A 27,357-nucleotide genomic window follows, 5' to 3' on the forward strand; every position below is an offset into this window, starting at 1 on the left:
CTGCTCCCCATTTGGCTCAAAGGTGAACAGGGACATGTTTTTCTCTATATCTCTTTAAGAATCTTTGTAAATTTTCTTTATATCTCTTTAAGAATCTTTGTAAATTTCTGCGGAAATTAATTTTGCCCCTTAACTCTGGGCAATGAATAATGTTCACACGATGATTTATATTTTGCCCTGATTTTTCCCACCTTAATCCCACCTGATACTTTAGTTCACCTTCCCATCAGAAATGGGAGCTCCTTGGAAGAAAGTACCGAATGTCGTTTTACATTCTGTTTTCCTTTTGTTTTTCTGATTCTTTAAAATTCCCTACATGGTTTTCTCATCCATTCTATTCAGTAACATTTGAGAGTGTTGCCTTTTGTTTAACAATGGCTAACATCAATTGAGCATTTACTAAATGTTAAGCACTTTACATGAATTTCCTTCATTTAAAATTTTTTTTTAAGGTTTTAAAATTAGAGACAGGGATTGGGTGGCGTGAGGGTGGATCTCTCTGTGTTGCCCAGGCTGGTCTCCAACTCCTGACCTCAAGCAATCCTCCCTCCCCGTCCTCAAATAGTGGTGGGATTACAGGAATTTGCCATTCCACCTGGCCGGATTCCCTCACTTAATCCTTATAACTGAGCTATGAGGTAAATATTATTATTTGCATCATTTTACACATCGGGAAACCGAGGCTCAAATAGGTTAAATAAACTTATCCAAGGAGACGCATCTAGTCAAGGCAGTAACGAATTAAATCTAGAAAGTCCTAATCTAGAGTTTTTAACCTTTGTTTAACATTGCGTTCCTAGGATGTTTTGCTACTGTGTATCTACTGTTTTAAATCTCCAGCGAGTTTATGCTTGGTCTAGGAGAGACAGGGAGGCCCTGCCAAACACTTTCTGTGCTTCTCTCAGCAGTAACGTTCTCAAAGTGGCGAATCAAGAGCTGGAATCGATCCATAGATAGACATCAGGCTGGAGGGTAGCAGTCTGGCCTGAAAGCCCGTCCCGCTAGCGTTCATAATCTCAGCATTCAGCCTGGGCGTGCCTCTCAGCTCTCCCGTTAACACACCCTCCTGTGCTGCTGATTTTTGGCAGTAATCCCAGCACTTTGGGAGGCGGAGGTGGAAGGATCACTAGAAGGCAGGAGTTCGTGACCAGAGTGGGAAACAAAGTGAGACACCCCCCCACCCCCTCTGTCTCTATAAAATTTTTAAATAAAAAATTAGCCGGGAGTGGTGGCGTGCGCCTGTAGTCTCAGCTTCTCGCAGGCTGAGTCAGGAGGATCGCTTGAACCCGGGATACTGAGGTTGCAGTGAGCTATGACTGCACCACTCCACTCCAGCGTGGGCGACAGAGTGATACCCGAGGGGATGACAAGGGGGCTGTGCTCCTTTGTGAAATCCCGGGGCAGGAGGGGCCGCACTTCACGCAGGGATAAACTATGCTCAAGAGCGCAGAACTAGTTCATCCCTGTCACTGGTTTTATCCCATCAAAAATAGCAATTTGCTTCCTCCTAAAAGCGTATAAACACAAAACCAGCCCCTGACTGCGTGACACCAAGCTTGTTTAGGTCTGAGCCCGCAGAGAATCCCCGAGCCCCAGAATTAGCCCCAGACCGGGGAGAGGGTGTTCCAGCCCTCGGTCCCGCCCCGCGGCCCCCGTCCCTCCTCGGCCCGCCCCCAGGTTTAATCCCCGCCCCTTAAGGGCGGCAGCCAATCGGGGCGCCGCGTTCCCGCCTCGCGCGTCCTGCTCCTCCTTCCTGCGGGCCGCGCCCAGCCGGCAGTGACGTGCCCCGCCCTGCAGCCGCGGGATTCAAACTCCCGGAAGCGGCATCCGCGCCTGATGGTGTGATTCGGCCGACTCGAGCGCCGGGCTTCGCTTCAGCTGCTGGCTGGCCCAAGGGAGGCGACCGCGGAGGGTGGCGAGGGGCGGCCAGGACCCGCAGCCCCGGGGCCGGGCCGGTCCAGACCGCCGGGGAGGGCAGGTCAGTGGGCAGATCGCGTCCACGGGATTCAATCTCTGCCCGCCTTGATAACAGTCCTTTTCCCTGGCGCCCACTTCGTGCCTAGCACCCGGCTGGGCGCCTCAAGACCGTTCTCTCTTGATCGCTCCTTTGGACTTGGCGGTGGGTATCATCTCCTTACAGATAGGCCCAGAGAGGCCAAGTGACTTGCCCAAGGTCTTTCGTTAGGACGACTTTTTCCGATTGGCAAGCACTTTACTTATGTCTTCCTCAAACATCTTTATTTTAGAGTTGAGAAACCTAGTGCCTTTTTTTTTTTTTTTTTTGCAGTTTCTCTTTTCCTCTCTGTCTCCTCAAGTGAGATTTTATGGGGGAATTTTTAAAGATTGGCGTCGCCTTGTAGAATATGCGGCTTGTAATTGATGCCTCGTACCGTTTACTGGATGGAAGCGCTTGTTTTGTCACCTCCTGTCCAGCATGAGGTCACTTCAGCCAATCAGCCAATCATTTCTGAGCGCTTGCTGTTAGGCTCTGTGGGTGACCAAAAAAAAATCGAAGTGCAGTCCTTGAAACAACAGTTGAACAATTGAAAAAAATAAAAGGTTAGCGGGGAGTGTAATTGGGAACCAGATTGTGTGGGGGTGGGGGGGTGGGACAGCTATATCATTTATTAGATTTCACAGAGGGAAGGCATGCTGAGGAAGGTTTGAATTGTGGGAACCCTGTGGATGACTGGAATAGGAAATACAGGGAAAAATACAGGATGCGGTGGTTCACCCCTGTAATCCCAGCACTTTGGGAGGCCGAGGCGGGCAGATCACTTGAGGTCAGGAGTTCGAGACTAGCCTGACCAGTATGGTGAAACCTCATCTCTACTAATAGATACAAAAATTAGCCGGGCGTGGTGGCGCGCACCTGTAGTCCCAGCTACTCAGGAGGCTGAGGCAGGAGAATCGCTTGAACCCGGGAGGTGGAGGTTGCAGTGATCTTAGATCGTGCCACTGCACTCCAGCCTGGGCGACAGAGCAAGACTCTGCCGCCCCTAATCCCCCACCCCCGCCAAAAAAAAAGAAAAAGAAAATACAGGGAAAGGAGGTTGGTGGGACTAGGTGGTGGGGTAGATCCAAACCGTCTGGGCCAGAGGCTAGAATCGGTAGTCATTCATTCACTGCCAGAGTTTCTGTCCAAAGATTAGGAAGCAGATGTTTCGGGGTTCTTTCACGTTCCGCAGATCTATATTTCCATCATTCTGTGTCCCAATGACTTGGTAGCAAAGTAGTTTTCTGTCCTACGACCCACGATATCAAGTCAACAGTGTGTTATCAACAGAAACACATAGGAAAGAACTTCCTGTGGCAGTAGGTGACTGAGAGACGCCATAAGCTTGCATTTCTTCAACTGATGGATAAGCTACCTTAATCTTTCAGTTTATAATGGCAAAAATCCAGGACTAACCTTTTGATAGATGGTTTCTTCTCAGTCTTCACAGTGCTAATATGTTTAGACGTTCTGATTTCACACAGGACAATCTTAAAAGTCACTTCGCTACCATTCTAAGGGGGTCTCTCCTATTTTTACTAATATCCTTTATCTCTGTACTTCTCCTGTGTAATATTTATTACAGTGTGAAAATTCATGAACCCTTGTTTGTTTCCTTGTTATTGCCTGCCTGTACTACACTGAAAGCCCCATGACATCGGGGAACATGTCTTTTTTTTTTTTTTAAACCTGTTTACATCCAGCATGTATTAGGATACCTGGTAAACAGTAGGCTCTATAGTAATTTTTGAATGCACTAATGGGCTCATACTCCTTTATATCCTTTAATCACATTGCCATTATTTTATCTTGGGATGCATGAAGTGGAAAAATGTTTTTTAACCTCCCTAATTAGAGTTACTTTTGTATACTATTTATATGCATTGTATGCCTCACTAGATTTTTGCCTGCTAAAGTTTATATGATATACTTGTTTCTAAACTGTCATCTAGTACTGTTAGCAGATACTGAGTTTCTCCGTACTAAATTTGGCCCCTTATTCTTAATTCCTTTCATGCCTGACTCCCCTGAATGTTATGCCTCTTTTCCTGTAAATGTCTTATTTTAGGTTCTCTTCACTTTTTCCCACTGTGCTCTCTCAAATGACTATTAAGATAGATCTGAACTAGGCTACCTTCTAAAACAGAGGACCTATGTTGAGTAATGATATTTCAGTGCCTATATACTCAAAATTACATTATTTACCAACAGCTTTTTATTTTGGGCCAAGATATGTCCTTGATAGTGACCTACTTCTTTCAGGCTTTATTTAATGGTTGGGGACCCCTTCATTGTTTTTTAAACAAAACTTTTTAACTGAAGAATTACACATATAAAACACCACACAAAACATAAATGTACAAGTTGACATTTTTTTTTGTTTGTTTTTGAGATGGAGTCTTGCTCTGTTACCCAGGCTGGAATGCAATGGTGCGATCTTGGCTCACTGCAACGTCTGCCTCCCAGGCTCAAGTGATTCTCCTGCCTCAGCCTCCCATGCAGCTGGGATTAAAGGCGCCCACCACCATGCCCTGCTAATTTTTTTAATTTTAGTAGAGATGGGGTTTCAAACATGTTGGCCAGACTGGTCTTGAACTCCGGACCTCTTGATCCACCCACCTTGGCCTCCCAAAGTGCTGGGACTACAGGCGTGAGTCACTATACCCGGCCCAAGTTGACATATTTTAGAAGGTGAATACTCCCATTTAAGTACAACTGAGATTTAAAAAAAAAAAAAAGTTACAATACCCCAGAAGCCTCCATCCATCTTTCTCCATATCCTGCTGGTTTGGATATATCATTTCTATTTACAGCAGATAGGTTATTAGACCTGTTTCAAACTTGAGATTTAAATTTTTAAACTCAGACTTATACAGTTGATTTTTATTTTTACAGACCATTTCAGAGATGTCTTCCAGAAGTACCAAAGATTTAATTAAAAGTAAGTGGGGATCGAAGCCTAGTAACTCCAAATCTGAAACTACATTAGAAAAATTAAAGGGAGAAATTGCGCATTTAAAGACATCGGTGGATGAAATCACAAGTGGGAAAGGAAAGCTGACTGATAAAGAGAGACACAGACTTCTGGAGGTAAATGCTCTTCTGATCCTTTAAATTGTAAGCTCTCCAAGAAAGCAATGCATGAAGATTTCCTGATGCTACCTTCTTACTCTTGCCGTGTTCCCTGTCTTGTCCATTTGATTAGTTTTGGAAAGCTGACCTTGGGTTTAGAATCTTAAATTCCTACTTTGACTTTGCCAAGTCTTAGATGTACTTTAGTCATTACTAACCTCTTACCTTTTAAATGTAATTGAGTATGTGTTTTTAGGTTACCAGGTACTGAGTTTGTTCTGGAAATAAAGACATTGTGATTAATAGTTTTGCACCTTTCACATGGTCTGTTTCACCTTTAGTATGGTCTGTTTTTCAGTTATTTAAAACAAAGTAATAACCTAATCCATCATTTTTCCTATAGCTTCTTGATAATGAATATTCTTGATAACTTTTGTTATGCTGTATTTAAGATTGTGGAACATTCTGGCTATTTTTGCCATTTTTAAATTGATAGCATAACTTAGAAGCATTCGATTTTCCATACTTTTTTTTTTGAGACTGGATCTCAACTCTTGCCCAGGCTGGAATACAGTGGCTTGATCATAGCTCACTGCAGCCTCAAACTCTGGGCCTTAGGCAATCCTCCTGCCTGGGCCTCCCAAAGTGCTGGAATTACAGGTGTGAACCTCTGTGTCTGGCCATTCCATGCTTTTTTGGAGTACTGTATTACTTGTTGATGTACTTTAAGGATACTGTGCTGAGCTTATGTCTCTTTTTTACTGTGGGAGAAGAGAAAATATTTACCCAACAGTTATATAATTTTCCTGTTAATTTACTAAATGTAAAAAATCAAATCTGTCCATTTCAGAGTATTAAATAGTGTTCAAATTTCCTTGTTTAAAACATATTTTATCATGCATATTGGCTGCTTTCCAAGTAATTCTGGTTTTCAGGCTTTTGAAGGAAAAATTATTAGATGTGTTGGTATTTATACTCTGTTCAACTATATTTCAGATTCACTAATTTATAATTTGTCATGGCATAGACAGTAAGGAAGTTAGGAACTTAGAACTAGAGGGACTTAAAATGTAATCATAAATATAATCACAAATTTGGATTTAATTATTTTGCAAAAGTGCTTTTATTGTTTGTATTTAGAAAATAAATGGTTGCCGGGCGCGGTGGCTCAAACCTGTAATCCCAGCACTTTGGGAGGCCGAGACGGGTGGATCACGAGGTCAGGAGATCGAGACCATCCTGGCTAACACGGTGAAACCCCGTCTCTACTAAAAAATACAAAAAAACTAGCCGGGCGAGGTGGCGGTAGCCTGTAGTCCCAGCTACTCCGGAGGCTGAGGCAGGAGAATGGCGTAAACCCGGGAGGCAGAGCTTGCAGTGAGCCGAGATCCGGCCACAGCACTCCAGCCTGGGTGATAGAGCGAGACTCTGTTTCAAAAAAAAAAAAAAAAGAAAATAAATGGTTAAGGCCGGGCATGGTGGCTCACGCCTGTAATCCCAGCACTTTGTGAGGCTGAGGCAGGCGAATCACCTGAGGTCAGGAGTTCAAGACCAGCCGGGCCAGTATGGCAAAATCCTGTCTCTACAAAAAATACAAAAATTAGCCAGGTGTGGTGGTATGCCCCCGTAATCCCAACTACTCGGGAGGCTGAGGCAGGAGAATCCCTTGAACCCAAGAAGCAGAGGTTGCAGTGAGCCGAGATCGCACCACTGCACTCCAGCCTGGGTGACAGAGCGAGACTCCGTCTCAAAAAATAAATACATAAAATAAAATAAAACAAAATAAATGGTTAAACACTATACCATTTGATTTCTTTAAATTCTCTAAACAGGCACATAATAAAACTGGTTTATTTTTTGTAACAACATACATTGAGGTAAATGCTTTTTCAAGCATTGAGAACACAGTCATCACCAATCCACAGATATGAAGGTTATTTTGCAATCTGGTGAAGGAATCTTATTGCTTCCCTGAGAGACAGCTTTCCATTTCATTCCACTTTTGGAGAAGCACTGGGTACTTTGTTCCTTTATAATCAATTGAAATTAAACTTCCTATGACTTCTACCCATTTGTTCTAATTGTGCCTATTAAGGTTACACAGAACAAGTCTTATTTTTCCTATGCAAACTGGCAACTTATTAGATATGTAAGGAAATTTTGCTTCCTCTTAACTTTTCTGCAGACCAAGCTCATATTCTTCAGCTTTTCTGGCTTATCATCTTGAACAATTTTTAGTTTATTCATATCCCTCCTGATTTATGCACTTAGAATTGAACACATTATCCTAAATATGTTCTGGCAAACACAGATTGAAATAGTAGTGTTACATCTACTTAGCTGGATACTGTACTCCATTAAAGCCTAAAATTGTATGACTCTATATCTGTCTCATACTACTGATTTGAGTTAAGCTTGTGACCAACTAAAATCCTCTCATTTTCAAATGAATAACCATCCTCCTAAACTTAAATTTCCTCATTTTGTATTTGAACAACTGCTGCTTTTTCCTTCCTAAATGCAGGTTTTAACTTCATGTTGTTTTGACCCTGTTAGCCTATAATTTTAATATTTATTTCTATTATCTTTTTATTTGACTTTTCCTTTATGCCAGCAGCAGTTTACCTATCTTGTGAATTTTTGAAGATGTTAAGCATTCCTTTAGAGATCACCTTCTAGATTCAATATGGAATCATTTATCAAAAGTAAGCAGGTTAATGAATGCATCCCTCTCCTGCTGAAATATTCTGTAACTTTTAAGTTCCACTGATTCAAGTTCATTAATGAGCATGTATATCTTGTGTGACCCACTTTTAGCTTTTAGTTTTTACAAGATCCAGTATTAATGGAAGAATGATTACCAAATACTCACGGGAGAGCTAGCCCTTCTTTAGCTTTCTCTCACCACCCTTGATAGAGGTGGTTTCTCCTTTCTTCATGTCTGTGCCCAGTTTTTAATCTATCTTAACTACAGCACTTACAATGTTGCATTAATACATTGACTTACTTCTCTGTGAGCTATCTGAACATAAAACTTTGGCTTCCTCTCTTTTTTGGCCCTGGTATTTAGCATAATGCTGACTTGATATATAATAAATGCTTCATAAATGCTTGTTGAAGTATATATTGTTTAGCTAGATGTTTGACCTGGCTTTGTTCTAAGATTCTTCTTAGTTTATATCTAGAAAATTCGAGTCCTTGAGGCTGAGAAGGAGAAGAATGCTTATCAACTCACAGAGAACGACAAAGAAATACAGCAACTCAGAGACCAACTGAAGGCCAGATATAGTACTACCACATTGCTTGAACAGCTGGAAGAGACAACAAAAGAAGGTGAAAGGAGGGAGCAGGTATTGAAAGCCTTATCTGAAGAGAAAGATGTATTGAAACAACAGTTGTCTGCTGCAACCTCACGAATTGCTGAACTTGAAAGCAAAACCAGTGCACTTCGTTTATCACAGGTGCTAATCATTTCTTTAAACCCAGATTTTTTTTTTTTTTCTTCTGATACAGTTTGTAATTCTTAGGAAGAATGAGTTTGTTAATACATGCCTCCCAAATGATGAGACAAATGATTAGTATAGTGTACTAACAGGTCACTTGACTTTTTTTTTAATAGCCCAGTCCCTTCTCTATAAGCAAAAATAGTTAATATGGTACCCTCCACTCCTTGTACCATTGATTTGCCTGGAGGAATATTCAGAAGACAAAATCTACCGTGTATTTACAATTACCAAGGTTTTTTTTGAGTTCTTATTTCTGTAGTTTGTATCATGAAAACAGTAGGCTTCATTTTTTTGGTTATTTTTCATATTTGAAACACACAATTTAATATCAAATATACTTTTCCTAACTGCTCTTGCATTTTCTCCCCCTTTTGTTTGAGAGGCACTAGTGTCATAGAAAGAACAAGGATATAGAAGTAGACATGTGAGTTCAGATTTTGGTTTTGTACTTGCCAGCTCTGTGACTCTGAACAAATTTGTTAACCTTTATAGCCTTAGAGACAATACTAGACTTCTCCAGACCCCTGTCCTAAATCTTAGTTTCTTTTTTTTTTAAACATATAAGCTAAACCTGAGTTTCCACATCAGTAAAATCCGGATAGGAAGACTGATAAGTAAATGTGATAATGTGTGTAAATTGCCTCACATAGTGCCTAATATACAGTAGGGGCTCAGTAAATGGTTACTTATTGATCAGACCTTTGATTCTTTTGGAGATTTGGACGTTCGATAATACTAACATTAATATCATCTATAGGCTGGGCATGGTGGCTCACGCCTATAATCCCAGCACTTTGGGAGGCCAAGGCGGGTGGATCACCTGAGGTCAGGAGTTTGAGACCAGCCTGGCCAACACAGTGAAACCCCATCTCTACTAAAAATACAAAAATTAGCCGGGCGTGATGGCACATGCCTGTAATCCCAGCTACTCAGGAGGCTGAGGCACTAGAATTGCTTGAACCTGAGAGATGGAGGTTGCAGTGAGCTGAGATAGAGCCACTGCACTTCGGCCTGGGTGACAGAGTGAGCCTCTGTCTCAAAAAAAAAAAAAAAATAACAACAAAAAAACCACTCATCTATAGAAGAAAATCTATAGCTTTCAAATATATCTCAGTGCTGTTAAGGATCTTTCTCTGTACTTTATTTCCCATTTAGGGGAGATAGTGGTCAGACCTGTATGTTTATGTGTATTTTCATAGATGGGCGTTTGAGTGTTTCTGCAGATGGGTTCAAAAAGGCAAAGTTTTTCTAGAGAATTTCCACGGAACTGAAACTCATAAAACATTACAGTCAGATTCAAAGTATCTGACTAAAATTTTTCTTTGAAGTTCAAGAGTTAGTTTCTCCACTTTTGGAATGTGAAATACAAGCTTGGTAGAAATTATAATTTTTAAAATTTTTATTTATTTTTTATTTTTTGAGACAGTCTCATTTTGCTGCCCAGGGTTGAGTGCAATGGCGCAATCTCAGCTCACTGCAACCTCCACCTGGGTTCAAGCAATTCTCCTGCCTCAGCCTCCCAAGTATTTGGGATTACAGGCACCTGCCACCATGCCCTGTTGATTTTTGTATTATTAGTAGAGACGGGGTTTCAACATGTTGGCCAGGCTGGTCTTGAACTCCTGACCTCAGGTGATCGCTCACCTCGGCCTCCCAGAGTGCTGGGATTACAGGCGTAAGCCACCGCACCTGGCCTGAAATTATAATTTTTAAAGATGTATTCTTATAATAATTTTGTGGGCTACCCATATTGATTTCTGTATTTAACTAGCATGTCTGACTTCTATAACAACTTCCAAATATCAGTGTATTACACAACAAATGTTTATTTTTCTCTCATGCCAGTCTAGTCCAGATTGGAGTGGAGGAAGCTTTGCTCCACAGAGTCATTTGACTCCAGGTTCCTTCCTTCTAGTGGCTCCACCTTCCTTTAGGGTGGGGCCCCCACCAAGACCTCTGTATGTAGCTGTGAGATGGAGAGTGTGGAGTACTGCCTAGGAGGGTTCTGGGGCCAGGCCTGGTACTGACATATCTCACCTCTGCTCACATTCCACTGGAACGTGGCTCCACTAACCACAGGGGAGGCTGGAATCATGGTCTATAGTGTGCCCAGGGTAAAAGGAAAGGGGTTTGGAGAACTATCTTTGTCATAGTTTCCACCTCAAGGACTGAATTGAGAGAGAGAAAGGGCTACATATTAAAGTGAATGAATAGAGCATCTTTGGAGAAAAATAATTTTTTTGAGCTTCTTTGCCAGTATTCACAAGTCTCTTATAGCTATTAAAAGACTGAAATACAGCTTTTTCTATGTTTGTTGGCCAGCCTGGCTACCTAGCCACCTACGTCTCTTTTATTCCTCTGAGAAAATGAAAAGAGGTGAGAAATAATTTTTGAGTCCCATATAATCTATATGAACTAATACTAACTAATAATTAATACTTTTTTTTTTTTTTGAGATGGAGTCTCACTCTGTCGCCCAGGCTGGAGTAATTTTTGTATTATTAGTAGAGACGGGGTTTCACCATGTTGGCCAGGCTGGTCTTGAACTCCTGACCTCAGGTGATCTGCCTGCCTCGGCCTCCCAAAGTGCTGGGATTACAGACGTAAGCCCAATCTTGGCTCACTGCAACCTCCTTCTCCCGGGTTCAAGTGATGCTTCTGCCTCAGCCTCCCGAGTAGCTGGGACTACAGGCGTGCGCCACCACACCTGGCTAATTTTTGTATTTTTAGTAGAGATGGGGTTTCACCATGTTGGCCAAGCTGGTCTCGAACTCCTGACCTTGTGATCCGCCCGCCTCGGCCTCACAAAGAGCTGGAATTACAGGCGTGAGCCACTGCGCCTGGCCTAATGAATACTATTAGTAATACAAAACATGATTCTAGAAGAAAACTTTTACCTTTTGTTTGACAATTTAATGTCTTCTAGATGTCGTTTAAATAGCCTAATTGTTTTGTTTTTGTCTTTTTGGTAAAAATCACTGGGCTATTCATATGCACTGAGGGTTATTCTGGCAATCCTGGGGGGTCCAGAGGACCACAGAAGTCAGATTAGATAGAAAATCTCAGGGTTTCCAGTCTGGGAAACTTCAGGAGATCTTTTTTTTTTTTTTTTTTTGAGGTGGAGTCTCGCTCTGTTGCCCAGGCTGGAGTGCAGTGGCCGGATCTCAGCTCACTGCAAGCTCCACCTCCCGGGTTTAGGCCATTCTCCTGCCTCAGCCTCCCGAGTAGCTGGGACTACAGGCGCCCGCCACCTCACCCAGCTAGTTTTTTTGTATTTTTTTAGTAGAGACGGGGTTTCACCGTGTTAGCCAGGATGGTCTCGATCTCCTGACCTCGTGATCCGCCCGTCTCGGCCTCCCAAAGTGCTGGGATTACAGGCTTGAGCCACCACGCCCGGCCAACTTCAGGAGATCTTAATTTTGACAATGGTTATCTCTGGTAACTCTCACCTGACTTGATGGTTTACCACCATCTACTAGATCTGGATTTTTTTTTTTTTTTTTTTTTTTGAGACAGAGTCTTACTCTATTGACCAGGTTGGAGTTCAGTGGCATGATCTCGGCTCACTGCAACCTCTGCCTCCCGGATTCCAGCGATTCTCCTGCCTCAGCCTCCCGAGTAGCTGGGATTATAAGCACAGGCCACCACGCTCGGCTAAGTTTTCTTTTTGTATTTTTAGTAGAGACGGGTTTTCGCCATGTTGGCCAGACTGGTCTCAAACTCCTAACCTCAAGTGATCTGCCCTCCTGAACCTCCCAGAGTACTGGGATTATAGGTGTGAGCCACCGCACCCAGCCTAGATCTGGATTTCAGGATGCTCCCATGAGGTATACTGTATTATTATGGAACTGAATATAATGAGGCAACTTCTATTGTGGAATGTCTGATGTTAACTAATGTTGGATTATTTACAGACTGTGGCTCCAAACTGCTTCAACTCATCAATAAATAATATTCATGAAATGGAAATACAGCTGAAAGATGTAAGTTTATTTCCTTTTAAGTTATGGGTAAAGAGGGCTAATTCACTTATTCTTAAGTTTTATAGAAATTGGCAACGTTAGTGCTGTGACAGAAAAACTGAATGGTTTGTGAGCTTCGTTTAAGTCTCTTTCTAGACATTCAAGAATCATTTCCTCTAAGCATGGTCTCTCTTTTTTTTGTTTTCTAAGGCAACGTCTCGGTCTATTGCCCAGGCTGGAGTACAGTGGCATGATCTTGGTTCACTGCAACCTCTGTCTCCTGGGTTCAAGCAATTCTCCTGCCTCAGCCTCCTGAGTAGCTGAGATTACAGGCACGAACCACCACACCTGGCTAAGTTTTTGTATTTTTATTAGAGATGGGGTTTCACCATGTTGGCCAGGCTGGTCTTGAACTCCTGACCTCAAGTGATCCGCCCACCTTGGCCTCCCAAATTGCTAGGATTACAGCCATGAGCCACCGTGCCCAGCAGCATGGTCTCTGTAGGGTAGACAGCCCTAGAAATTATCACTGCCACCAAATACTTCAGTAACATCCCTTTTCTATCTAAATCTAATTTCCCTAATTTGCCCAGTCATTTTATTGTTTCTTGTTTTTTTTGGTATTTTTATTTTTTTGAAACAGAGTCTTGCTCTGTTGCCCAAGCTGGAATGGACTGGTGTGATCTCAGCTCACTGCAGCCTCCACCTCCCAGGTTCAAGTGACTCTCCTGTCTCAGCCTCCTGAGTACCTGGGATTACAGGCACCCACCACCACGCCCGGCTAATTTTTATTTTTAGTAGAGATGGGGTTTCACCATGTTGGCCAGGCTAGTCTTGAACTCCTGACCTCAGGTGATCCGCCCGCCTCGGCCTCCCAAAGTGCTGGGATTAAGGACGTGAGCCACTGTGCCTGGCCTCCATTTTATTATTATAATGTAATTTAATGTGTAGTGTATTCTTTTTTGGTTTATCCATGCAAGATGCTCTCTGGTTTGAATCCTTCTCTTGAAACTAAGATTTGCTTTCATAGGTTGAAAAGGAAACATGTTCTTTGTACACTTAGTACTTCTTTTCTCTAGAATTTGATATGAGGTTATTTTAATTATATAGTAAAGCTGCATTATTTCAAACTTATAAATGGATTGGTGGGTTTTGTTGGGAATGGAATAAATTGAGGACACAGGACTGCTATTTACAGTGTTTTTTTTTTTTCAAGTTTTAGAGATATGAAGTATAAAGTTTCTGACTTAAGTATTAGGTCAGTAGGTTGGTATTTTGGTTCCAGAAATATTACTGGCATGTCTTTTCTGATATAAGCATGTTCTTAAGATTTCTGTTTTACTTCATCTATCAAATAGCCTTTGAAGTCTTTTTGATCTTCAAAAGAAGAATTTAAATCTCTTGGATGTCTAGCCAGGTGCCAAGTACTCTTATCAGAGTACATAATTTACCTAGAGGTAACTAGAATGAAAAGGAAAAATTCTGTGTCTTATTACACTGAAGTTTGTTATTCTATGTATATCCATACCTATGCATTAGATGCGCATATCTAGAAATACCTTACACAGCTCCTGCATTCCTCTTTATTTACTCCACCTCCACCACAGTGGCTTTCCAGCTACTCCTTAAATAAACCACCTTTTCTCTTTCTGTTCCCTCTGCCTGGGACACTCTTCCCCAGATGTCTTCATGATTTCCTGCCTACCTCATGCAGGTTTTTATTTAAATGCTACTTTCTTGGGGCCAGGGGGTGGACAGAATGGGAGCTCCCTGACCACTTTATCTAAAATTATAGCTCCCAGACAATTCCTATTCCTTTCTCCTGCTTTTCCCTCCTCACCACATACTATGGCTAAATTTACAATCTATTTAACTTCTCTTGTCTAATGTTCGACCTTCCCATCAGAATAGAAGTCATATGAGGGAAGGATTTTTGCATGTTTTGTACACTGCTATATCCTCAGTGTCTAGAACATTTGAAAGAATGACTGGATGGAATCTTGGAAAGTTTCTTGAATTTTACTGGTGTCTCTTCTAGAAAAGTACCTGAAAATAGATGCCATTATCCGAAGCATCTGCTTTTTAGGCATCTCGGTGCTGCTTCAGATATCACCTGAGGGTATTTTTAGATAATGATGATTCTTTTTGATGAAATTCACTTTGAAATACTGCATATGTAAGCCCAAGCTTTTTGTTCTATCTTCTCAGCTTATTTAAGGGTCACATTGTGCTTATCTCCTCTGTCTTAGAAAAAGGCTTTTATACAAATGGGGTAAAATTTAACCCAACTCTTCTACAAATGGTGCTCTAGACTGAGCAAGATTCACAGACTCTTAATATGCTAGGTCTGGGGTAGTGCCTGAGATTTTTTGCATTTCCAGTAAGTTCCCAGCTGCTGCTGCTGCTGGCCCTTGGACTACTCTTTCAGAACCATTAACATTATTATTATTATTATTATTATTATTATTTTGAGATGGAGTCTCACTCTGTCACCCAGGTTGGACGGCAGTGGCATGATCTTGGCTCATTGTAACCTCCGCCTCCTGGGTTCAAGTGATTCTCATACCTCAGCCTCCTGAGTAGCAGAGATTACAGGTGTGTGCCACCATGCCCAGCTAATTTTTGTATTTTTAGTAGAGACGGGGTTTTGCCATGTTGGCCAGGCTGGTCTCCAACTCCTGACCTCAGATGACCCGCCTGCCTTGGCCTCTCAAAGTGCTGGGATTACAGATATGAGTCATTGCGCCCAGCCAGAAACATGAACTTACATTTAAGGAGCAAAAAGTGGTTTAGCTCTGGTTTTCCTTTTGGAATTTCAGCAAATCTTTGAGACCAGGAGGAAAATTGTAGTTGGAGGACTAAGGGAGCATGGAAAGAGACATCTCACTTCTTGCAGCCCCGACACTGGCACATTATTTGGCTTTTGAGAGCCCAGCAGTTCTAGTTCCATCACCCTCTCAAAGTTCGCAGAAACTTCCTGTAGAAGCTTACCCAAGTATTTTCAGAATTAGTATTTGTTATATTTAAATAAGCCCTAACAACTTATGTACACCTTCTTTAGGCCCAGTTGTGTCATTGTTCAGTTACCATTTCACTCTGGCGGACAGTTGAAATAATTACATAGAGTTAATGTCGTAAGCATTGTCAAATGTCAGTACTTTTAGTTTTATTTAAGAATTATGTTAGTATAAACTAGATCAAACCAAATAGCCAAAAGACAGTTTTAACAGGTGTTTCTTGCTCTTAAATTCAAATATCCGAATTTTAAGCATAGAACTTAGGGAAGATAAATCATAATTATTTTAAAATTATTTGTCTGCAAACATTCAAATTAACAGAAAAGTTACAAGAATGAGTATGGCCGGGCGCGGTGGCTCAAGCCTGTAATCCCAGCACTTTGGGAGGCCGAGATGGGCGGATCACGAGGTCAGGAGATCGAGACCATCCTGGCTAACACGGTGAAACCCCGTCTCTACTAAAAATACAAAAAAAAAAAACTAGCCGGGCGAGGTGGCGGCGCCTGTAGTCCCAGCTACTCGGGAGGCTGAGGCAGGAGAATGGCGTGAACCCGGGAGGCGGAGCTTGCAGTGAGCTGAGATCCGGCCACTGCACTCCAGCCCAGGCCACAGAGCAAGACTCCGTCTCAAAAAAAAAAAAAAAAAAAAAAAAAAAAAAGAATGAGTATGATAACCTATAATGTCCATATCGCCTTTACTAAAATTCAACCATCGTTAACATGTTACCCCATTTTGCACTCTCTTTTTCCTCTTTCAACCCTCACCTACACACATATACATGTAGTATTTTTTTCTGAACCATGTGAGAATGAATTGTACATATCCACAGCCCTTTAAACTCATATACTTCAATGTGTATTTCTTCTCCCATTCAAGTACTGATCAGGCTCAACCCTGCTTAGCTTCCAAGATCAGCCAAGATCAGGCGTGTTCAGGGTGGTATGGCAATAGACTTCAATGCATATTTCTTAAGAATGAGGATACTCTTGCCCACAACTATAGCACAGATAGCAAGTTTAATAAATTTAACATGGACACAATACTTCTGTAATCTACCATTCCTACTGCAGTTTTGTCAATTGACCTACATTTTTTATTCCTTCAGTACAGGCTAACATTTTAATCTACATTGTTTGGAATTTTTGTTTACAGAATATTTAGTGGATTCTTGTCAAACCTGGGGGAAGACCTTTATAGCATTCCACACGCCTTTTTTTTTTTTTTTTTTTGGAGACAGAGTTTCACTCTCGCCAAGGCTGTAGTGCAGTGGTGTGATCTCAGCTCACTGCAACCTCTGCCTCCCTGGTTCAAGCGATTCTCCTGCCTCAGCCTCCAGAGTAGCTGTGATTACAGGCACCTGCCATTGCGCCCGGCTAATTTTTTTATTTTTAGTAGAGACGGGGTTTCACCATCTTGGCAGGCTGGTCTTGAACTCCTGACCTTATGATCTGCCTGCCTCAGCCTCCCAAAGTGTTGGGCTTACAGGCGTGAGCCACCGCACCCGGCCTCCACAGGACATTTTATTTTCCCACTTTTGTTCTATATTTTTATTGATAACTTGGAGGAAATTGTTAAATGCATGCCTAACAAATGTATAGATGACACAAAGCTGGAGAGCATATCAAATATAATGATGTTTGACTCTAAAAACTCAAAACTAATATCAATATTTATGATAGCTATCAAATCCATGTAGAGACTGATAGAAAGCCAATGCACACAGTGAGGAGGTGGAATAAGGAAATGTTTATTGAGGTAACATCGCCCTCTTGTGGCCTTTTAGAATATTACCCCTTGAATCTTCAACATGTATTTTTGTTTCTCATACTTAAGTGATGTATGATTCCTTTTTGAAAAAATTAATTATTATTATTATTTTTTTGAGTTGGAGTCTCGCTCTGTTGCCCAGGCTGGAGTGCAGTGGCATGATCTCACCTCACTGCAACCTCTGCCTCCCGGGCTCAAGTGATTCTCTTGCTTCAGCCTCCCCAGTAGCTGGGACTATAGGTGTGTGCCACCATTCCTGGCTAAAAAATAGAGACAGAGTTTTGCCATGTTGGCCAGGCTGGTCTTGAACTCCTGGCCTCAAGTGATCCGCCCGCCTCGGCCTCCCAAAGTTGCTGGGATTACAGGTTTGAGCTACTGTACCCGGCCCACAGACCCCATTTCTGAATAGGTCATATTCTGAAGTTTCAAGTGGACATGAATTTTGAGGGACATTATTCAACTCACTGTAAGTATGAAATCCCTATACAAACAGGTGACTGACCCCACCTTGGAGTTTTCAATGGGGTTATAAAGGATCATATAAAGGATGAAAGTTGGTGGTAAAGAGAGAAGGTAGCTGTTAAGGTTGATCCTCTAAGACACTGAGATGATGTTAGGAGTGCAAACAGTTTATTGGGGAGCAAGATTTGTGCAAGGAAAAAGGAAGTAGGTATGCCAGGGAGACCATCAGACCATGATGAAAACCTAACAACGTCTCTGTCACCCCATGGCAGGCTCCAGAGCAGAGAGTACTGCAAATCAGAGTCCTTGTTGGGCAGCAGTAGTTAGGCACTTGTTCAGTTGTTGGCTGGGCCAACCCAGCTCAGCTCAAAAGCTGACAGGGACTTGAAGCAATTAACAGATGGAGGCTGTCAGCTAATCAGCTAAGCACTCACCATGCAGCTGGGCAGAGCTCCTCTTTTTTTGTTTGTTTTTTGGTTTTTTGAGAGACACAGTTTCACTGGAGTTTCCAGGCTAGAGTGCAGTGGCGTGATCTTGGCTCATTGCAACCTCCACCTCCCAGGTTCAAGTGATTCTCCTGCCTCAGCCTACCGGGTAGTTAGGATTACAGGCGCTCGCTGCCTTGCCTGGCTAATTTTTGTATTTTTATTACAGACAGGGTTTCACCATGTTGGCCAGGCTGGTCTTGAACTCCTGATCTCAGGTGATCCACCCGCCTCGGCCTCTCAAAGTGCTGGGATTACAGCCGTGAGCCACTGCACTCAGCTAACTGGGCAGGGCTCTTGAAGGGGGGTTCTGAGCAGTTCATCTCCATGTCTGCCGCAAAAGGTGTTTTAGTTTACAGAGAATGATATGTACGCACACACAAAGCAAGTTGTGTACTGAAAAAAGCAAACAGATGAACTTAATCCTACATAAACTATGACGGTGTCATGTTGTTATGTATTCTGAAGGCATGTAACATAGAATGGTTGCCCAGAATTAGTCTATGAGCCAGAGAGTTTTTGTTGGAAAAGACTACATCACTTGGACTCTCTTGCCCATTTTAAGATTTTGTTTTTGTATTTTACTGTTGATTTTCTTTCATCTTCCCATTAAGGCTCTGGAGAAAAATCAGCAGTGGCTCGTGTATGATCAGCAGCGGGAAGTCTATGTAAAAGGACTTTTAGCAAAAATCTTTGAGTTGGAAAAGAAAACGGAAACAGCTGCTCATTCACTCCCACAGCAGACAAAAAAGCCTGAATCAGAAGGTACTGACTGGTATAAAAATGTTCTCTTGGGATAGGCCTGACATTTTCCAAAAACAGTGATTCATCAAATTTAGATTTTTATAGATATGTGTTAGAAAGTAAAATAAGAGCAAGTCTTGTAGCCCTGAAGTAAGAAATACCATTTTCACAAGTTTTATTTCCTAACGTTTTCAGATCAAAAGGAAGTACCGACACAGGCTAATGGGTGATCTTTGGCAGTTCTGAAGTCACATTCAGTTTTCTCTACCCATGAATGTCCTTCCCCTTCTTCAAAGTCCTTCTCCAGCTTTTACTTCCCCCAGAGCTGGCCTTGTCACAATTCTCTTTTCACTTTGCTTCCCTTCAGCACTTATTCATATCAACCCCAGGAGAAAGAATGCCTTTTATTTATTTATTTATTTATTTATTTATTTATTTATTTTTTTGAGACGGAGTCTCGCTCTGTCGCCCAGGCTGGAGTACAGTGGCCGGATCTCAGCTCACAGCAAGCTCCGCCTCCCGGGTTTACTCCATTCTCCCGCCTCAGCCTCCCGAGTAGCTGGGACTACAGGCGCCCGCCACCTCGCCCGGCTAGTTTTTTGTATTTTTAGTAGAGACGGGGTTTCACCGTGTTAGCCAGGATAGTCTCGATCTCCTGACCTCGTGATCCGCCCGTCTCGGCCTCCCAAAGTGCTGGGATTACAGGCTTGAGCCACCGCGCCCGGCCAAGAATGCCTTTTATAGATGATCCTTAAATCGTTTGAACTTCAGGTATAGAACTGAGATGAAATTTCTTATTCACGATGCTCTCTTTTTGCCAAGTGCTTTGCAGTTTCCCTTACATAGATCTCAGTGGAGTTTCCGAGCAACCCTAAGAGGCGGGGCAGGAAAGGTCAGTATTTTCATTTTACAAATGAAGAAATAGGTTTAGCAATTCTAGATGATAAGCTAAGAAAAAAAAATGAGAAACTCCATGCAAAGCTCTCCTTAAAAGACTGACAGCTTGGAGGGGACCAAAGCCTTGAATTTTATAGAGAAGTCTAAAGAAAGGGGAATAAGATTCATAAGATTGGAGAATCATATTTGAATATTTAAAACAAAGCTGATGCTAAAAAGAAACTGTAAATGTCTCGGGAGGCACTTCAAAGCTGTCAGCCCTAATGGCACAAAGTTGCTTCTATAAAATATGTGTTTATGTAAAAGCAGGATTTTAGTTATGGGCTAAGTCTAATTTCTTTTCTTTAGTAATACAGTTCTCTCTCTCTCTCTCTCTTTCTCTGTGTATCTGTTTTATCAAAGCCATATAAGCACTTGTTAGAATAATGTAATAGTTAAGAAGGGCCTTGCCCTGTCTTTCCCATCCTAATCCCCGTTTCTTCCTCCCATCAGGGCAACTGCTCTTAATATTTCTGTTTTTAATTTTGATAGTTATCTCCATATATAGATAATGAGCTTGTATTCCTATTTGTTGATTGAACTTCTTTAGACTTTCCCTCCCTACAAAATAGATGTTACTGTTTTTAGTTCTTTTATTTGTGATTTTTATAACTTCAAATAATATACCTGAACTTGTTTTTTATTTCATCAGATATCAACAATAGCCCCTATCTCTTGACTCTTCATGTTGTAAACTAAGGAAATAGTGTGATTCATTTAGATGTTTGATGTTTCACTTTTCAGGAATATTATTTATTTTATAAAATGTGTTGTGCCATAATGTTGTTTGTCATAGGTTATCTTCAAGAAGAGAAGCAGAAATGTTACAACGATCTCTTGGCAAGTGCAAAAAAAGATCTTGAGGTTGAACGACAAACCATAACTCAGCTGAGTTTTGAACTGAGTGAATTTCGAAGAAAATATGAAGAAGCCCAAAAAGAAGTTCACGATTTAAATCAGCTGTTGTATTCACAAAGAAAGGCAGATGTGCAGTATCTGGAAGATGATAGGCATAAAACAGAGAAGATACGGAGACTCAGGGAAGAGAATGATATTGCTAGGAGAAAACTTGAAGAAGAGAAGAAGAGATCCGAAGAGCTCTTATCTCAGGTAAGGTTAACCAGATCCATAATTCAGAGTGTTCACTGAACACTTTCTAAGTGTCAGGGACTATATAACCACTAGAGAACCGGCTAGGGACAAAACAAGTTCCTGCCCCTCGTGGGAGTTTATATTCCAGAACAGAAACAGACCATAAACAATAAATAAGGAAACTAAAGAAAATGTAGCAGGGTGATGTGACAAAGGGAAATTGTGGACCAGTGGAGGCCTCTCTGAGGAGATGGCATTTGGACAAAGAAAGAAAATTCTCATGATGATGAGAAGGACCCAGTGAAGTGGGTGACTTACTTCCTCTCAACGGAGGAAATTATACACACAAAGGCTCTGGGTGAGGGGTAGGTCAGTATATGTGAGAAGCCAAAAGAAGACGTGAAGTAATGACAGGAATCAAGGCTGATTCCTAGACTGGCATCTTAATGGTGATGATATGTGCTCAAGTGAATTCACATGGCATGTTCCATGTTCTTGTTATGCCCATAGCCTTATGCTACAGTATCTTAATAATGTTGGAGTTGCTACGTTAGGATTATTGGAATTGAACACTACTTTGATGGAACTCTAATTTAGATTTTGCTTGTCAGCCTGGAATCATGGAAAGAACATTATTTGGAATCTATGCCTAGTCTCTAGTCCAGGATATATGGCCTTAGGCAAATCACCCAACTTCTCTGACTACTCACTGGTTATTCACTTGTCAAATTAGTAGTAACTTCTGCTTGCCTTATAGGGCTTTGGCGAGCGTCAGTTGAGAGAAGGTGAAAGTGCTTTGTAAACTAAGCAAGGAAAATGCTAGATATTGCCCCTCTTTTAATAGTAATTTTTAACAGTCCTACAAAAGTTGAGAGTGCTGGTGTTGGGACAGTAACAAGTCCATCTATAACATTTGCCATCTTAGTCTTTTTTTTTTTCTGAGACAGGGTCTTGCTCTGTCACCCAGGCTGGAGTGCAATAGCGCAATCTCAGCTGACTGCAACCTCCACCTCCTGTGTTCAAGCGATTCTTGTGCCTCAGCCTCCCGAATAGCTGGGATTACAGGCACCCACCACCACGGCTGGCCAATTTTTTGTATTTTTAGTAGAGATGGGGTTTCGCCATGTTGGCCAAGCTGGTCTCAAACTCCTGACCTCACGTGATCCACCTGCCATGGCCTCCCAAAGTGCTGGGATTACAGGTGCAAGTCACCGGGCCCGGCCTGCCATCTTAGTCTTTACCACTCACACTTCTGTCTACAGGCATGAGCAGTGATACTAGGGAGAGATTAAGTGCACTGATTAAATTTTGCTCCAACTCTGGCTAAGGGCCCAGCACCGCCACCCATGTTATCCTACTCAGAAATGTCAGAACCTCCAAGAAAGGGGGTGTGGCCGCTGCAGAGTTCGGTGCTGTTTATCAGCATTTAGTCTGTGTGCCTCAGGGAACTCGCGGCGAGGGTGGAATACTGCATAGCTGCTGGCATAGATAACCATCAGATGGCCAGCTGGAATGATTCACCCCCAACTAGCAGGTGTCCTGGATAGACATGTGAGACTTGTGATGTGAGCTTTTCATGCATCCCAGGTCACGCCAGAAAAGGTCGGATGTGACAACATTGGTTCTCTTTACATCCTACAGATCCAGTTTCTTTACACAACTCTGCTAAAGCAGCAAGAAGAACAAACAAGGGTAGCTCTGTTGGAACAACAGGTACTCATTGGGGTTGCTCCTAAATTCAATTCTGCCCTGTAGAAAATGCAGTTTTTCCTCATGTTTACGCTGTTCTATGGAGAAGCATTTGAAAGTTGTGAAAAGTGTCTTTAAAATACTTCAATAAAAGTCTTTTTTCTTCAATAAAAAAGATATTTCAAGAGACTCTGCTAGCTACTTATTCCTGTTACTGTCCTTAGGCTAAACAGATTCTTGAGGTGAGATGGCAATTTTCTTGACAGGTAGATGTTGGCCTTGGCAAATTTTACTCTTCCCCAGTGGCTGTAGTTCCTAGCCTAACAATATCTCCTAATTAGGGCTACCTTATAACTTCAAGCAGAACTTGGAGAGACACCATTTAGTCTCAGAATGTATTATAAATGGTGTAAAGCTGAGATTTAGTATATTCCAAACCAGGGAATAGCTAGCTCTTTCCCTTCTTCTTCTTCCCCCTTAAAAAAGGTGGATAGGGAGGAGTCATTCTAATCAACAACTTCTTAAGCTGCTCTTCCCTCACCTATACCTCAGCATTGGCTTTGCTCCTTGGATAAACCAAATCCTCAGCCATAAGCTGCCTCGTTCATCAACATTTCATGGTGCTCAGGTGAATTCTTGCTACAATAGTACAATAAATATTTTCTTCTTGTGCTAATAAGAAAATGTGAGCATCCAGTTAAGAGAACTAGACAGTCTATATCAGCTGTAATGGTCTTGTCCTGGGCCTTTTCCAGATGCAGGCATGTACTTTAGACTTTGAAAATGAAAAACTCGACCGTCAACATATGCAGCATCAATTGCATATAATTCTTAAGGAGCTCCGAAAAGCAAGAAATCAAATAACACAGTTGGAATCCTTGGTGAGTCTGGAATGATTAAACTAAAATTTGTCTTCGTCTTTCCATTTATATAGCAAATCAGTTCCGAACTTAGAAGGATACAGCTTAACGAACAGCTAGATGTATCTCAAATCAGTAGGCAGAGCCCCTGCCTCATTTGAAGCAACTGCCCTTTGAGCATCAATTCAGAGGACCAGAAAGAGGGACATGATCACATCTGTAATCATTCCCCCAATACCCCAGCTGCTGTGATGCTAGAGGCACTAAGTAGTGCCTGAGCTGGGAGCGAAAGGGTAGAATAGAGGGTAGTCACAGAATCCTGAACTGAAATTGTGTTTATCTATTAAAAAAGAAAAAAAGGCTGGGCACGGTGGCTCATACCTCTAATCCCAGCGCTTTGGGAGGCCAAGGCAGGCAGATCACGAGGTCAGGAGTTGGAGACCAACCTGACCAACATGGTAAAACCCTGTCTATACTAAAAATACAAAATATTAGCTGGCCATGGTGGCACGCGCCTGTAACCTCAGCTACTTGGGAGGCCAAGGCAGGAGAATCACTTGAACCCGGGAGGCAGAGGTTGCAGTGAGCCAAGACTGTGCCACTGCACTCCAGCCTGGGCAGCAGAGCAAGACTCTGTCTCAAAAAAGAAAAAAAGAAAAAAATGCTGTTTTTAGGGATAATGGACTATTACTGTTCATGTGCTTTTTAGATGTATTATGAGATTTGTGTGAGTCACTCTGAAAACATAATCTTTTAAAACATGAACCTTTTAAATAATATTATTTCTATGAGGAAATGATTTTTCACTTACTTATTCTCACCTTACTAATAAGCTTCTGGACCAAACTTGTTGGGGGTCTGCATTTGAATATATGTCTGTCCCACTAGTACATATTTTAAATTTCATTCATACTTGGAGATGGTGAAATGTTACAAATACGATTCCTCAGTTTTCAAAGGAGGAAAGAAAGCAATGTAAAAATAATAGTCATCTGTAACTTCTGTATGAATAAAAGAAAGAAAATATATTTTTGGCTCTGTTCTTAAGTATATCATTGATTTTACCTATTTATAATATTTGAAATAAAAATTTTTAATTCATTTTTGTTATTGACCATTCAAAGTGTAGAGAGCAGAGGGTATGCAAAAGAATTTGTAATTTTCCTATACTTTGTTCCTGCTGGTCACCCTCTTCACTGTGCTGTAAAATACTCATTTTTAACTACTGCAAGTTCTTAGGAAAAAAACACGAAAAAGTCAAGTCTCAAAGGTATGATACAATATCTTAGTCATTTCTGTGTATAAGCTGTTTGAGCTCCTAAAATTCCTTGCTGCCTTTGGTTTCCATATAGTACTTTATTGCTGAGGTTGCCTCTGTTTTACAAAACTAGCAAATTGAATCAGCCTTGTATATAGACCTACCTAATATTTGACTCTGTGTCCTAATAAAACATATTCATATACACACCCAACTCCAATACTTCTGGGTAATTACAGTAGATATCTGGGTAAATTCACAACTACCTCCTATATTGTCCCCATAATACTGAGGAGCTGAAATTCAAAAGAAAATCTGTCTACAGTGCTGAAGCAGCTAGAATACCTATGGAACAGTTAACATTTCTGAACAGGCTGGGTACAGTGGCTCACGCCTGTAATCCCAACACTTTGGCAGGCTGAGGTGGGCAGATCACTTGAGCTTAGGAGTTTGAGACCAGCCTGGGCAACATAGAATTAATTTTTTGCAGATTTTTCTATTTCTACAAAAAATAGAAAAATTGGCCGGGCACGGTGGCTCACGTCTATAATCCCAGCACTTTGGGAGGCCGAGGCGGGCGGATCACAAGGTCAGGAGATCGAGACCATGGTGAAACCCCGTCTCTACTAAAAATACAAAAAAATTAGCTGGGCACGGTAGCGGGTGCCTGTAGTCCCAGCTACTCAAGAGGCTGAGGCAGGAGAATGGCATGAACCCGGGAGGTGAAGCTCACAGTGAGCCGAGATCGCCCCACTGCACTCCAGCCTGGGGGACACAGCGAGACTCCATCTCAAAAAAAAAAAAAAAAGAAAAATTATCTGGACGTGGTGACATGTGCCTATAGTCCCAGCTACTTAGGAGGCTGAGGTGCGAGGATTGCTCGAGCCTGGGAGGTCGAGGCTGTAGTGAGCTGTGTTTGTGCCACTACACTCCAGCCTGGGTGACAGAGTGAGACTGTCTCAAAAAACGGAAAAAAGCTGAACAATGGGCCTTATTTACAAATTCTATTATTTGAAACTTGTTTTTCAGAAACAGCTTCATGAGTTTGCCATCACAGAGCCATTAGTCACTTTCCAAGGAGAGACTGAAAAGAGAGAAAAAGTTGCCGCCTCGCCAAAAAGTCCCACTGCTGCACTCAATGAAAGCCTGGTGGAATGTCCCAAGTGCAATATACAGTATCCAGCCACCGAGCATCGCGATCTGCTTGTCCATGTGGAGTACTGTTCAAAGTAGCAAAATAAGTATTTGTTTTTATATCAAAAGATTCAATACTGTATTTTCTGTTATCTTGTGGGCATTTTGAATTATATATTTCACATTTTGCATAAAACTGCCTATCTACTTTTGACACCCTGGCATGCTAGTGAATCATGTACCTTTTAGGCTGCTGTGCATTTTTCTTGGCAGTGATACCTCCCTGACATGGTTCATCATCAGGCTGCAATGACAGAATATGGTGAGCAGCATCTACTGAGACTACTAACATTTTGCACTGTTAAAATACTTGGTGAGGAAAAGATAGCTCAGGTTATTGCTAATGGGTTAATGCACCAGCAAGCAAAATATCTTATGTTTTAGGGATTTTGAAAAATCAAAGATAATTAACCGAGGATCTTAACTGTGTTAGCATTTTTTATCCAAGCACTTAGAAAACCTACAATCCCAAGTTTGATGTCCATTGTTAAGAGGTGGTGATAGATACTATTTTTTTTTCATATTGTAGAGCGGTTACTAGAAAAGTTGGGGATTTTCTTGATCTTTGTTGCTGCTTACCATTGAAACTAAACCCAGCTGTGTTCCCCAACTCTGTTCTGCGCACAAAACAGGATCTGTTTGAGGCATACTCTTAAGTAGCCACACACAATGTTTTCTGTCATACTATCTGGCACTAACTGTAACTTGAATTACATTGGCACATGCTGGTTAGCTAAAATTGTTAAAATAAATTTTAATAAACCCATCTAGCCCTCTCATTTGATTTACTGTATTTTATTTATTTTTGGCATTCTTAAAGCTGGGCAATGTAATGATTAGATCTTTGTTTATCTGAATAGATATCTTTATACATGCTATTTGTAAACCAAAAACTTTTAAATTTCTTCAGGTTTTCTAACATGCTTACCACTGGGCTACTGTACATGAGAAAAGAATAAAATTATTTAATGTTTTAATATGTCTAGTGTATTCGTGTTATATTCTAAGATTCTTTTTTGAAAAAAACAAATTTATTGGACATAATCAAAATTTAAAATTTTCACAATAAAAAATTCAAGACTTTTATAATTCAAAGCACATTCTCCAAAAAGTGAAAATACAACCAATAGAAAGAGAAAAAATATTTTCAAACCATGTATCTGATAAGGGTCTAGTATCCAGAATATATAAAGCACCATTACAACTCAATAAATAGATATTCTAAGATTTTTACCCCCAAGGACTTATCAGGGGTTACAGATTAACACTCAGTGTAAGATGATAAGGCAGTTAAGGATACATCAGAACCGAAAACTA

General features: G+C 41.4%; 1 protein-coding gene across 8 annotated transcripts; it reads left to right on the forward strand.

Annotated features, from left to right (window-relative positions):
• The first annotated feature begins 1,786 nt into the window (after positions 1–1,786).
• Positions 1,787–27,019, forward strand: CEP55 (centrosomal protein 55). Of its 8 annotated transcripts, XM_033224754.1 has the most exons (10): positions 1,787–2,119; positions 2,288–2,559; positions 4,892–5,086; positions 8,254–8,529; positions 12,489–12,557; positions 18,882–19,032; positions 20,744–21,057; positions 22,681–22,752; positions 23,484–23,609; positions 25,876–27,019. In XM_033224754.1, exons 3-10 carry the CDS (start codon positions 4,904–4,906, stop codon positions 26,077–26,079), a joined length of 1,395 nt encoding a protein of 464 aa, XP_033080645.1. In that variant the 5' UTR covers positions 1,787–2,119; positions 2,288–2,559; positions 4,892–4,903; the 3' UTR covers positions 26,080–27,019. The 8 variants fall into 8 exon arrangements, with proteins under 8 accessions (XP_033080645.1, XP_033080674.1, XP_033080640.1 ...); XM_033224783.1 differs by lacking the exon at positions 2,288–2,559 and having other exon boundaries at positions 8,243–8,529; XM_033224749.1 differs by lacking the exon at positions 2,288–2,559.
• Positions 27,020–27,357: the final 338 nt, after the last annotated feature.

This window comes from Trachypithecus francoisi, unplaced genomic scaffold (genome assembly GCF_009764315.1).
Source record: "Trachypithecus francoisi isolate TF-2019V2 unplaced genomic scaffold, Tfra_2.0 Contig01436, whole genome shotgun sequence".
In the NCBI taxonomy this organism is placed as follows: domain Eukaryota; kingdom Metazoa; phylum Chordata; class Mammalia; order Primates; family Cercopithecidae; genus Trachypithecus; species Trachypithecus francoisi.